The following is a 13,718-nucleotide window of genomic DNA, read 5'->3' as shown; positions in this document are numbered from 1 at the left end:
CGAAAAGGCATGCCCCACCCGATGCATGGTTTTGAATTGAGCTGGTGGGACCCATCCTATCAAAACATATCACTGTCTAAAAAATGTTTTGGTCACAAATTGATGGAATGACTCGATTTGCAAAATTCACCCGTACCCAGATACTCTATTCGCAAATTGTGAAACTAGAAGACTCTTTTGGCAAATAAAGCAAAGTAGAATACTTCTTTTTCAAAATACCCTTTCTTGAAAGGTGGGATTAGTAAATGTTACACTACTGATATTTCATCTCTCTGATATTGCACCTAGGTATACCTATGCTTCCTCAGTATGAATAGAGCAAGAAAGTGAGAACCTACATAAAGCTAGATGAGACCAATCAAAGGTGCATAGCAGGAGCCAGAAGGAACTGAAAATATATAGAGAAAGGTTAGGAATCCTCAATGCCTAATATTCTTCAGTGTAAGCCATTGATTTCAACATTCTATAATCTTGCAAATGACACCTCCATTGAGCATCAGATCTGGAATCACAGGTCACCGGTGATGGACGATCAGATCAGCAGTCCCAATCAACAAACACATGCCATGTGCACATTGAGTCATGATCATTTAGATTCATCCAAGGCGAGATCACCCCGTTTTGAAAACATGTGCAAGGACCACCTTACAAGTCTAAAGAATCATGAATGGAGGGGCCCCTCCCAGTTTTGGTCAGTTCCAGCACTACTCAAGTTTCAGTCTTCTCCATGTGTTCTTTAGAGTTAAGACAAATAAAAGAGATAACAGTACTCAACTTAAAAACAAATGACTCAGTCCAATGTTTGTTAGAGATCACCACATCTTTTCCATTTTCAACTTTCATAACCACTACCAGCTTCCACTCCATTCCCCCTCTTGTCTTCATGCCCTGGCACCTTCCCGCTTGGTTCCGCATGGTGACGATGATCACTACGGTCATTTGTGTGGTGATGCCGATCTTTGTGGTGGTGGTGGTGACAGTGATGGTGGTTGTGTCTATCCTTGTGATGATGATCTCTCTTGTGCTTTCTCACTTTACCTGAATCTTCATGATTGTCATCTGATGACTTGCCCAGGGATCGGCTCCTTCGTTCATGCTTTTCATTGTCCGAATCAGATGACACAGAGTACTCTGCAATAGACCGATGGTGGCGGCGCCTACTGTGCTTCACACGGTGTTTCATATCATCCTCGTCACTTGACGAATACGACGAATCCGTTCTCGAGGAATGATGCCGTGTCTGTCTCCTCTTGTGGGCCCGTTTCTTACTCCTCCGCTCTTCGTCTGACCCACTCCCATATTCATCACTACTATCTTCGCTTAAGCTCAACTCCCTTCTCTTCGATCTTCGCTTGGACCGCTTCTCCGACCTCTTTTCACTGTAATCAGAAGAGTCAGAGTGACTGTGCTTTCTGTGTTTCTTGTGCTTCTCTGACCTCTTTTCACCATCGCTCTCATCTTCAGAGGCTGACATGGACTTTCTCTTTTGCTTTGCAGCTCTCAGCTTCCTCTCCTTTGCTTCGGCATCAGCTTTTGCCTTTACGGCAGCTTCTAGCTTTTGCTCCCATTTCAAGGGGGCCTCTTGCTTCTCTAGGGCTCTCTTCTTTTTCTCTTCGACCAACAGCATAAACTTCTTGCTATCCATTTGGTGACAAAAAGAAACTTAATACCTGCATTTTGGTAAGATGATGCCAGGAAGTGCATCTCACAGAAGAGAAAAAACAATGTTAATTCTTCCATCATTATATCCACATGGGAATAAGATATCAAGATGGAATTAAAGCAGTCAGAATAACACACCAAATCTGCAACTCATATCCAATTTTGAGCAATAAAAAAGAACAATAACTTGGCATTCGTTATCCATGTTTGACTATAAAGGAGATGTGCGCAATAGTAACAGAAAAATGGGAATTCAATTGACACAAAACATAGGAACTCAGTCCAACTTACCGTGACAAAAAATACTAACCCTGAACACATCATAGAACTCGTGAAAATATTGCACTTCATTACATATAAGAGCAGTGATAAATGTAATTCAGACGGTTTTAGAAAATAGTCAAAGAATTATGTCACAATTCCCACATGCAAGTGGGAAGTGAGTATGAGGACAAGATGTAAACAGAATTTCAAGCACTGAAAAATGATTGCCACAAGCAGATAAAGCAAAAAACCAAAAGAAACTTAACTGAACACCACCCTTATATAACACAAGCAGCAAAAAACCAGAAGGCAGATAGAGCTGTATAGGATATTGACGTGCAATCAATATCTATTGCAATCAATTTCCATTGAGAAGGAACTGCTAGTTTTTGTGAAAATACATCATTACATTCCAAAGTGCAAACCATGTTCTCATCTGGTTGTAGTCTATTAATTTTCATTTTACTCCGTAGAAGAAACGACAAGTAATTAGCTGATAACACACAAATCCAATCCAGACATTACATACATGAAAAAAGTACACGGCTAACTTACAGACTCAATATATATATAAATATATTTTTTTTTTTTTTTTTTTTTATTTTTTTTTTATTTTTTTTTTTTGAGGAAAAGGATTGTACGCTTGAGCGTACCAAGCTTATGGTACGCTCGAGTGCCCAATCACATGTGGGCCCACTTTATTAGGATGATCCAAAGCATTCATTTGAAAGGCCCTTACATAGATGGGGTGTGTACCAAAAATCAGCTCCATAGGATCATCCTAACCCATCCATTTGTGGAGGTCAAAATGGACAGACACTGTGTGTCCACAAATCTGCCCATTTTTGCCCTCCACTTTTGGAGGGGTTAGGATGATTCAATGGAGCTGATTTTTGGTACACACCCTATCTATGATAGGGCCTTGCAAATCAATGCTTTGGATCACCACAAAAAATGTGGGACCCATGTGATTGGGCACTCGAGCGTACAATAAGCTTGGTACGCTCAAACGTACAATCCTTTTCCTCATATTTTTTTTTTTTTTTTTGAGTTTCACATGATACTCATTGAATGACAGTTTCACATGATACTCAAATATAATAAGGATCAAGATTTTCTTTGAGCAATAATAACAATAACTACTAATATAAAAGGAGAGTTCCTCGAAAAACGAAAAACATTTTTGCTTAAAAAAGGGTTCTTAGTCTCATGACACATGCAGAAAAAATGACTCCATAAAAGTCCAATACTTTCAAGATAATAACTTGTAACTGTCGAGGGCCCATACTAGATCTTATATCCCACACAATCACATTGGAAGAATAGCCCTCAAGGCAATGGATAACTTCATCTCCCTCATCAATTTCTAAAAGGATGAGTGACAGCTACTTACATTCCAAACACCCTCCATAATATAAAAAATGAACCTATACTCCAAAGAATCAACCCTTGAGGTCAAACAGTCCCCTGGCCACCCAATTAAAAGCTATGTTTACCTGGGTTTGAAGGACACAAGCCACACCAAAACACTCAAATTTTCACTGCTACTTTCATTGAGAAAGCGGTGGTAGAATGTGTTTTATTCTATCATGCAAAATCACCAACATCCTAAACTATGTATTTTAAAATCTAATGGAAAGTATAATAATACTTTCAAAGTGTGCATATTTCAATATTACATATATGGAGAAGAAATTCTCTCCTTCCATTATATGTTCCTTCAATGTTTATGCTGGGGCAATTGAGATAGAAAAGAAAAGAAAAAAACCTCCATATGCCCTAACTTTAATAACAAGAATAATAAAAAGAAAGGAACAAATTGATTCGGGTTTCTTACCTTATGCAAAAGATTACAGTATGAGAGCTCAGATCTGCCTTCAAACCCAAAGTGAAGAGCTTTATCCTTTCTTCTAAAGTGAGATCTGAAAAGTCATAACCGCAAAAATTGAGGAAAAAAGAATCAGATTATGAGGCCTTGAAAGTAAACAGCCATGTTCAAAACAGCATACAGCATAATGTGGCATTCTCGCATCCTATCACCACTGCACACCAAAGATACAGAATTTTCTGTTCTTCCATTCAATGACATTTCAGAGATGGTAGTGAAACTTGTGATAAGCTATATCAGATGATAGGATGCCATGTGAAGTGTAAACTAGATTGCCCTGTACACTCCAATATCCAAAACTGTCAAAACACATTTGTGAAGTGTAAACTAGATTGCCCTGTACACTCCAATATCCAAAACTGTCAAAACACATTTTAAACTATCAAACACATTTTTGTTAAAAGCTATTGATTTCATTTTAATTTATGCATGAAATACTGCCTAAAATGTGGTCAGGTTTCAATGAATATAATGCTGTTTTCTAGGTGATGGCACACAGCAGCTATAGTGATTTTGATGATAATGGACCCACTAAGAATGGTGTTATCTCAAGTGCTGTACAGACACATGCACACCACTGCTCCAGCCATGGCACATCATGAGGATAGATGCTCTTGGCTCTTTGCAGTCTACAGCATGCAAGCAAAACATCATAGAACCAATTATAATAGAAAAGCTTAGAATAGAACAGCTGGAAGAAACTTGTTATCAGCAAGGGCGATTTCACCAAAAAAGGATGCAATAACAATCCAAATTTCAATGGTTAGCGCAGAAGGTAAACAAAATCCGATGCCGTAAAACCATAGATCATGGATAATCAAGACAAGAAGGGTCCTAAAGAGGTGAATATCAAAAAAGTAAACACAACGAGAAGATTTTCCATGTTCAGAGATGTTACAAATATTTGCGCCACAATTCAACATGCACAGATGGAAATAAAGAGGGGAAAAATGATATTCCAGGCCTATAAAACCACATAGTTGGAAAAAGAAACCCTGGAGTAAAACTAAGCTGAATGATGAAATTTCAAATTGATGGTGACAATAGAAAACCACTAATGTCCAAAACTCCAAATAACCGATATACAGTGCCATATTCAAGCACAAAAAGATAGAAAACCCCTAATGTCCAAATAACCGATATACAGTGCCAAATTCAAGCACAACAACATAGATCGAGAAACATTAGAAAGGAAACACAGCTTTATAGGAAAAAAAACACAAGACGGACAAGGCTACCAAAAGACAAACGGTATGTGATTCGCGTGATAGGCATCATGGAGATATGCAAGGAAGTTATTGATCATGGGTCACACGGCATTTAAAGTAATTATGCATTATAGGGGGAGGGAGTTATGCATCATGGGGGATGTGGAAGGGAGTTATTGACTGTGGGTTACATGGCATTTAGAGTAGTTATGCATCATGGGGGCTGGGTTAGATGGCGTCTAAAGTAGTTATGCATGTGTTAAAGTCGTAAGAGCTAGGAAGTAGAACTAGTTAGGGAGTAAGTAGAACAAGTAGCCCTTCATGGGAGAATGGAGGAAGAGTTGTATTTAAATGAACATGAATGTTAAAAGAAGAGATACAATTTATGCATTTTACACATACAATTTATGCATTTTAGGAGGCTGGCTCTCTCTCTCTCTCTCTCTCTCTCTCTCTCTCTCTCTCTCTCTCTCTCTCTCTCAGCCTTCTTGCACTTGTTTTTTTTCGAAAACAAGTTTGCATGTTACAATCTGGCATCAGAACCATATGGTCTTGTAATGGCCCAGGGTATAAGACCATCCTAATTGACGGAGGCTATGAACCAACTCCAAAACACTCATGAGATGCAGAATGCATCCTAGATGACGTGAATCCATGATTAAAAAAAAAGGGAGGCCTAGTCCACGAGGCTCCCACCATTGCAGGGTCTGGGGAGGGCTACATGTATGCAGCCTTACCCCTGCTTTGTAGAGAGGCTGTTTCCGGGACTTGAACCTGTGACCACCAGGTCACAATGGAGCAACCTCACGTCAATCAATGATAGCCAAGAGATAATCAAGATCAAGAATGATTAAGATCAAGAAAGCGATTAAGATCAAGAAAGATTATGATCAAGAAAGAGGGGTAATAGGAATAGAAAAATTGAGTTGTTTATGAACCCAACTGAGCCGAGGAGGAGGGGGTATGAACCCAACCGAGAGGGGGGGGGGGGGGGGGGGGGGGTGCAGTTTTTGAACCAACCGATAGGGGTGAAGAAGGAAAGGAAGAAAAAAAAAGGAAAGGGGAGAGAGAGGCTGAAGAAAGTAAAAGTGAAAGAGGAGTTTATGGACAAAACAAACTTGCTATGAAGATCAAATCTTTCTTTATTCCATCATTGCATAGCATAAAATAAAAGTGCCCCAAGGCTACATATATATAAGAAAAGAAATATAACTAGAAAGTTCTAAAACCCAAACAAAAAAACTAACACTTTGGACTAAAATACCCTCTAATGACTTAAAGACTCTCCACTTAAACTTTTCATAATAAATGTGTGGGGCCTATTTAAAATAATCATAACTCAAAGAACTAACGTGATTTTATATGATAAGACTATTACCCCCAATGACTTAAAAAGACTTAAAAACACCTAAAAGACACTTACAATTAGAAAATGGGACCTGGGATGGTCCCCATCATATATGAATCAGGGTACAACAAATGAGCGTCCTCGACTGTAGCTATGATTCCTTGACATGGAACCCCCGGCGTGAATGTGGAGAGAACTCTCCAAGAAATTTGGAGAATCACCAACCCGAAAACTCACAACCCAATTTGCAGAGGAATTCAAACACGAGCAATTCGTTTGGACTTTCCAAAGTTTGATGGGAATGATCCATTTGGATGGTTTTACTTAGTTCATCAATTCTTCATGTAATGTACCATCAAATGCTACCCGAACACCGACTTATGATCGCCTCTGTGCTATTTTGCAGGAACGAAGCCAATAGAATTGTTGAAGTGGCTAGCAATCTGGCATTGGCAGAATGGTGGTACAACACCAACTCCCATTCCTCTATCAAAGTAACCCCACATGAGGTTGTTTATGGAGTTCCCCCAGCCCGTCTCCTATCATACACCCCCGGAACTACACGTGTGGAGGCCGCTGATGATGAGCTAAAATTCAAGATCAAATTCTCATGATTCTTAAGAAAAATTTAGAAGTTGCCCAAGATCGCTTGAAGAGATTTGTGGATCTTCACTGAACTAAACGTGAATTACATGCATGAAGATATTTGTGGAAGCCGTTGATGATGAACTTCACGCTTGCAGTCCCATAGACACCATTCAGTTGCTATAAGGGTTCTCAAGCTCTCTCCTTGATTTTTTGGCCATACCAAGTTATTCATCGTGTGGGAACCGTTGCTTATAAGCCCAATCTTCTGCCACCAAGGCTCGTATACACCCGATATTCCATGTTTCAAGCTTGAAGAAAAAGCTTGAGGTGAACACAACAATACAACCCAAACTAACAGCGGCCCTTTAAGGAGATGTACTCCATCCCAAATCAGAAGCCATCCTTGAGCGGTGCATGGTTAGGAAAGGAAACTGAGCAGTTATGCAGGTCTTAGTTAAGTTGAGCGGCATTGAATCTGAGATGCGACTTGGGAGAACTACCACGAGCTAAGGAAAAGTTGCCTAACCTAGACGATAAGGTTAATTAGAGGGAAATTTTACGTACGTGCTTGGCATCATGGAGATATGCAAGGGAGTTATTAATCATGGGTTACATGCCATTTAGAGTAGTTATGCATCATGAGAGATATTCAAGGGAGTTATTGACACTAAGAGTAGACATGCATCATGGGGGCTGGGTTACATGCAATCTAAAATCTTTTCCCTTTTTTTGAATGGTAGGGCATCTAAAATCGTTATGGATGTGTTAAGTCTTTAGAAATTAGGAAGCAGTTACAAGTAGGTGGGGAGTTAGTGGAATGTGTAGCCCACTATGGGATAATGAAAGAATAGTTGTATTTAAATAAGCATGAATGTTGATAGAGTCTAAGAGAGATAATATCTATGCATCTTACACATTCCCTTGGCTCCCCGAAGATGCCTTCTTGCACTTGTTTTTAACTAACAGAAGTTTGCCATTACAGGTTACAAGTACAATAAACATATACACAAGAATTTAATCAAGAAAAAACTCACAGATTTCGAAATAAAGTGAATGAGAGGGTACTAAAATCTATAAGACCCCGATCAAACAAACCCTAGAAAACATGGAAAATACTCAAAAAGGAAAAACATTGAAGAAAATACTAAGACCAAACCCTAAACCCGAGATTTCACCACAGAAAACCCCAGGTTCACGAGATAGATAGATTCAAAGGAAGTTTCAAGCTCTAAAACCCTAGATCGACGATACACTATAAAAAAACAAAACCCTAAACACGAAATTTTCTCAACAAAACGGGGCTCCGAACCCTAGAAATCCAATCGAGAGGAACAAACACAAAACAAATGAAGGAATCACAGAAAAACACGTGAAATAAGAGAAAAATATCCAATAAGATTTAAGAAGAAATCGGATGTGAAAAAAAATACCTGAAGGGAGTGAAAGGCAGATCTGATCGTTCTTTCACCGCTCTCTTGTTTTCAACGAACGACGCGTTTCTTTTCGTAAACACCCCTATTTTATATAGGAATATGCGGTGCGCATTACCTCAAGGCTTTTGATCTTGACCGTCCATCTGATCAGAAATGATGCTTCCATCTCCTTTCTTTCTTGGCGTTCCCACCCCTCTGTTTGTCCATTTTTATTTTTATTTTTATTTTGGAAAAAATGACTACTCTTGATCTGGACCGTCCATTTGTCGGGTCTCTGATAAGGTGGGTAGAAGTATTCGATTTGGACACTACCACTACGTGCTTTGACTTTAGACGGTGAGTCAGTCTAGGGGTGTAACTCACGAATTCCAACCTGACCCGACTAGAGGAACCCTTTTTCCCAACCCTATAATAAAAAATGTCGGGTTTAAGGTTGCCCAAGCCTTCAACGCAAACTTGACCCAAACTCAAACCAGGTTGGGAAAATCAACCCGAACCCAAACGCAACGCGACCCTACCAGACTTTTTTTGGGTTGAACCCGACCCAGGTTGCACCCCTACCATGAAGGTCTATAACCACTCAGGACCGTAATAGAAGTTTCTTGATACCTGGATCCATGCACAAGGTTCCGTCTAGCTTCTCACTTTCCATGAAAAGATGTTCATGTGTGGTGAAATTTTTCCTTGGGACTGAATTTTCTCTTCATCTCGGTGTCATCCCCTTCTCCATTGTGGATTCAGACAACTTCCTTGTCGGCCCATGTAAAAATGTTGGCCCATGTGGAAACAAGCAAGAGTTGTTGCACTTTTGTCTCAAATGAGTGAAAGTACAACTTTCCTCTCCTCCCTTTTTATACTCCTCTTCTCCAAGATCATAAAAACATTAAATTATTAAAGCCATTAGACATAGTTGCGAAAACACATCTTCATTGTGACGACTATTAATTGTTTCAAGATGAGAAATGTCATGAAAATATGAGGGTAAACTTTTCTTGGGCTTGTCTAACCCGCTTGAATGGCTTTATCTTGAAATCATCTTTACCGCTATTCACTGATGGAGGTAAAAATCGGCACCCAGTAAGGCGTGGACACGTGTCACAAATGGGACCAAGGGTAAGAGGATAATTCCACATCTCACAAGTGGGAGCCCTAGTAGAAACCTTAAGCCACAGTTCCACAGCCAGCCACCATCATCAATCTTGGAAACCTGCTATTTAGGAAAGCTAACAACTAAAAAGATATTCATGGAATCTTGTATTCGAGGGAACTCTACTCAAAGAAGGAAATCCTGAGAATCTTTCCCAATCCAGGAAGGAAACAGGAACTCCAAGAAACTTACCTAATATGGATGAGTAATGCTAGGGAAACTGAGAGTACCACTGAAAAGGAGACCCAACAAATGGGTTCTCGCCACAATATCACAAGTGACATGTGCCAGCCCATAGATTTAGGAAAAATCACCAAAAGCAGATTTTTGTGTGTAAACATGTCCCATTTTCATTGTAGTCCAATGCCAAACAAGAAAGAGTCCTCAAAGAGTAGTTTTCCTTTCTCCTGCAAGGCTCTCCTCCCATATAAAATCACTCCAAGGCTCAAAGCTACGGGTTCTATAACTAATAATCTTTTTCTCTTATGTATCGGTTGATGGTTGCTGGCTTAAGCATCGGAGGGCCTTTTTGGAGAACAAACCCCGGATGGTCTTATGAACATTTGTTCATGTAAGTAGACTGAACTTCCTCGTCGTCGGAGCCATCTCAGCATCCATCCAGATTTTAACAGCAGCATTTACCAACTTTGTTCGGGTGATATTTAATCCAAGAACAAGGGCAAAGATGGAGCCAAGGGGGATCAGGGGGCAGTTGCCCCCCCCCCCCCCCCCTCGAAATATTGAAAATTTTCAAAGCCTATAGGATTAAGAGTTTTTTCATAAAGTTGCTCCTCTTCTATGAAAATCCAAAATCTTCCCTATCTTATAGGATTTTGCCAACTAAATTAATGCTTTTTTCCTCCTAGATTAACTCTATCTAGAATCTTCCATATATTATAGGATTTTGTCACCTATTAATGCTCTTTTTCTACCAAGATTAACCCTCTCTCTCTCTCTCTCTCTCTCTCTCTCTCTCTCTCTCTCTCTCTCTCTCTCTCTCTCTCTCTCTCTCTCTCTCTCTCTCAATATCAATCAATGGCCCCTCTCGTTTCAACTGATTTGTTAAGGGGAATGGCACCTCATCTGTATAATTGTATATGATATAGGGTGTGTTTGGCGTACCGTTTGAAATAGCGTTTGAAACGCCGTTTTGCAAAACGGCGTTTTGGTTCAAAACGGCGTTTTGCCAAACGGCGTTTTGGTGTTTGGTTGGCCAGATTAAAACGGCGTTTTAAACGGCAAACGGAGGTATTGTGTGTTTGGTTGCAAATGCCCCAAATCGGAGTTTTAGTGGTAAAATGACCAAAAAGGGCATTGTTTGGTTGGCCTCAATGTAACTCAATTATTCTCTCATTAGGCCCAATATTAGAAGCTCATTAGGATCTCATTCAACACAATTAAAATTAAACATCATTGCCATAAATAGTTATACTATTGTTCACAAAAAAATAAATTTAAAAAGTGGCAGAATGAGTAATTTATATAGAACATAATTCATCACGAATGCGGTCCCGAACCGAACCCATGAAAGCATCATCATGTGCATAGTCAAATGTAGGTACGGCCCACTTTTTGAAATGATCCAAATCGTTCATCTGTTTGGGCACAACGTAAATAGGTTGTGCCCCAAAAATCATTTCCATTGGATGATCCTAACCCTCCGATCTGAACTGATCTGAATATGGAGATTTTCAAAAACCATTTATGGAATCTTCTACAGATCGGAGGGTTAGGATCATCCTATGGAAATGATTTTTGGGGCAACCCCTATCTACGTTGTGCCCAAACAGATGAACGGTTTGGATCATCAATAAAAAGTGGGCCGTATCTGTTTTCCAAGACTTCACGTGTTTTCACGGCCACCCATCATATAAATTCTCCAATATAAAATATGATATTACGAATTAGATTGCATGCAAGACTTTCTCTACATTAATTTATAGTAGTTGTTCGGGTGGACCAACTTTAGCCACAAAAAAATTGGAAAACAAATTACATAACAAAATAGTAGAGATGGTCAAAGACAAACACCACTGTTGATGCATCACATTCAAAAGGTGAGGGTAAACATGTAAAATCCCACGACCCAAAAACTCCGTTCAAAACGGTGTTTTGCAAACGGACCTCCCCCCCTCCGTTTGCAAAACGCCGTTTTGAGGGTTCAAAACGGCGTTTCAAACGGTGTTTCAAACGGTGGTGCAGCACCCAAACACTCCCAAAACGCCGTTTGGCCCCAAAACGGTGTTTCATACGCCAAACGGCGTTTTAAACGGTACCCCAAACACGCACATAGGCTTGTATTTGAAAAATAGTACGCCACAAGACTACCCAAACCGTCCATTTGATTAAGGGAGTCACAAGATTTTACATGGTGTAAAACCGTATTAGAAAATTTGTATTGTACGGGCTGCACCACATGTTGATCTAAACCATCCATTTGATGGGCCAAGATGAAAATAGGTTGTGCCCAAAAATTCATTTGCGTAGTATGATCCCCACTAATTTATGTGGGAAAATAATATGATGTACACCTCTATATATTAGAGGGCTAAGATCATCCCATGTAAATGAATTTTTGGGCACATCCTATTAATGTTGTGGCCCATCAAATGGACGGTTTGGATCATCCTATGGCATGGCCCGTACAATACTTTTTGAAAAATACTGGACTATATTGGCGCACACCATGTGAAAACTCTCTACTAGTTAGTTATGAAATTTTTTATGTTGTATGCACTTAAAGTCGAGTATTTTTTTAAAAAGTAGCCCCCAATTCATAAGATGATCCAAACTGTTCATTTGTTGCGCAGGATATAAGTAGGTTGCGCGCCTGCACCCCGTAAATTATCTCCATAGGATGATCCTAACCCTCTGATCTATAATGGGATTGCCTGCTATAGAAACCTCTATAGATTGAATGGTTAGGATCATCCTATGGAGATGATTTACGTGATGCAACCTATTTATGTTGTTGCCCAATAAATGAATAGTTTGGATCATCGTATGTAGTGGGCCCCATAGTATTTCTGAAAAAATCCTTGACTTTAGTGCACGCAAAATATAAAATATGGAATGTTATTAGGATTTTCAAAGTAGAAAGTGATCCTCTTGAGTAGACCTTGCAAAAGCGACCCGTGCCCGCAGGTCGACCCGACCCACCCGCAAATTTACCGGCACGGGTCTAAGTTTTAGTGACCCGTGAAAAACTAACCTGCGGGTGACCCAACCCGCAAAAACACAGGTCGGGTCGGGTCAACCCGCGGGCACCCGCATTTTTACGTATTTTTTAATTTTTCTTCAGAATGTTATCAGCACTACTGTTTTTTCCGAGGGAACTCCTCACTTTATAAAAAGTACGGTATGTCCCGCACCATAGGATTATCCAAACCGTCCATTAGATGGGCCATAGCCTAAATAGATTATGCCCCAAAATTATTTCCATTTGGTTGATTCTAACCCTCCGATCTATAGAGGGTTAGGATCAACCCTCCAACATTCAGATTGGAGGGTTAGGATCATCCTATGAAAATGATTTTTGGAGCATAACCTATTTAGGCTATGGCCCATCTAATGGACGGTTTGGATCATCCTATGGTGCGGGCCATACCATACTTTTAATAAAGTGAGAGTGCGCTTATAAGAAAACAGTATTGTAGATAACATTTCCTTCAGTTTTTTATTTTACAAGAATTTGCTACCAAACTTCTCCTATGGCAACTTCTAGGCAGGTGGCCATCGCCGTGCAAGATCCGCACATGGCAAATGTTGCTAGCAAATAAAAAAAACAAAAAAAGGTAATCATTACACCCAGAAAAGTAAAATAGCTAAATTATAAAGTTTTAAATGAAAAATTACCTAGAAATGTTTATAAAGTTCTAAAATTACGAAAAAATACAAATAAAATATAAAAGGTTATGACAATTACGGAAAAAAACAGATGCGGTAAAATCGGATAATTACTACAATCCCATATATTTGCGGGTGACCTGCGGGTTGACCCGGCCCACCCGCGGGCCGCGCGGGTCACCTAAATTCTGACCCGCAAAAATGCGGGTCATTTCCTCACCCGAACCGTGGACCCGCACCCGCATCACCCGCGGGTTGACCCGGCCCGACCCACCCGTTTGCCAGGTCTACTCTTGAGGTGTTCTTGGAATTTATTAAATCACCAATATTCTTG

General features: G+C 39.9%; 1 protein-coding gene across 2 annotated transcripts; it reads right to left on the bottom strand.

Annotated features, from left to right (window-relative positions):
- Nucleotides 1-569: 569 nt before the first annotated feature.
- LOC143854122 (FAM133-like protein) lies at nucleotides 570-8,517 on the bottom strand. 2 transcript variants are annotated; one of them, XM_077363917.1, is made up of 3 exons: nucleotides 8,389-8,517; nucleotides 3,764-3,848; nucleotides 570-1,670 (listed from the first exon to the last, which is right to left on the bottom strand). In XM_077363917.1, exon 3 carries the CDS (start codon nucleotides 1,643-1,645, stop codon nucleotides 833-835), a length of 813 nt encoding a protein of 270 aa, XP_077220032.1. In that variant the 5' UTR covers nucleotides 1,646-1,670; nucleotides 3,764-3,848; nucleotides 8,389-8,517; the 3' UTR covers nucleotides 570-832. The 2 variants fall into 2 exon arrangements, with proteins under 2 accessions (XP_077220032.1, XP_077220030.1); XM_077363915.1 differs by having other exon boundaries at nucleotides 570-1,704; nucleotides 8,389-8,516.
- Between the last annotated feature and the right edge of the window lie 5,201 nt (nucleotides 8,518-13,718).

This window comes from Tasmannia lanceolata, unplaced genomic scaffold (assembly GCF_043159265.1).
Source record: "Tasmannia lanceolata isolate RefF3 unplaced genomic scaffold, GAP_Taslan_0.1 ptg000020l, whole genome shotgun sequence".
NCBI classification, from domain to species: Eukaryota; Viridiplantae; Streptophyta; class Magnoliopsida; order Canellales; family Winteraceae; genus Tasmannia; species Tasmannia lanceolata.
The sequence above is the reverse complement of the archived record's forward strand: the minus strand, read 5'-3'. Positions and strand labels throughout refer to the sequence as shown.

Excerpts from the sequence above, each read along its gene's own strand:
- LOC143854122 (XM_077363917.1), bottom strand. The coding sequence starts at position 1,645 with ATGGATAGCAAGAAGTTTATGCTGTTGGTCGAAGAGAAAAAGAAGAGA.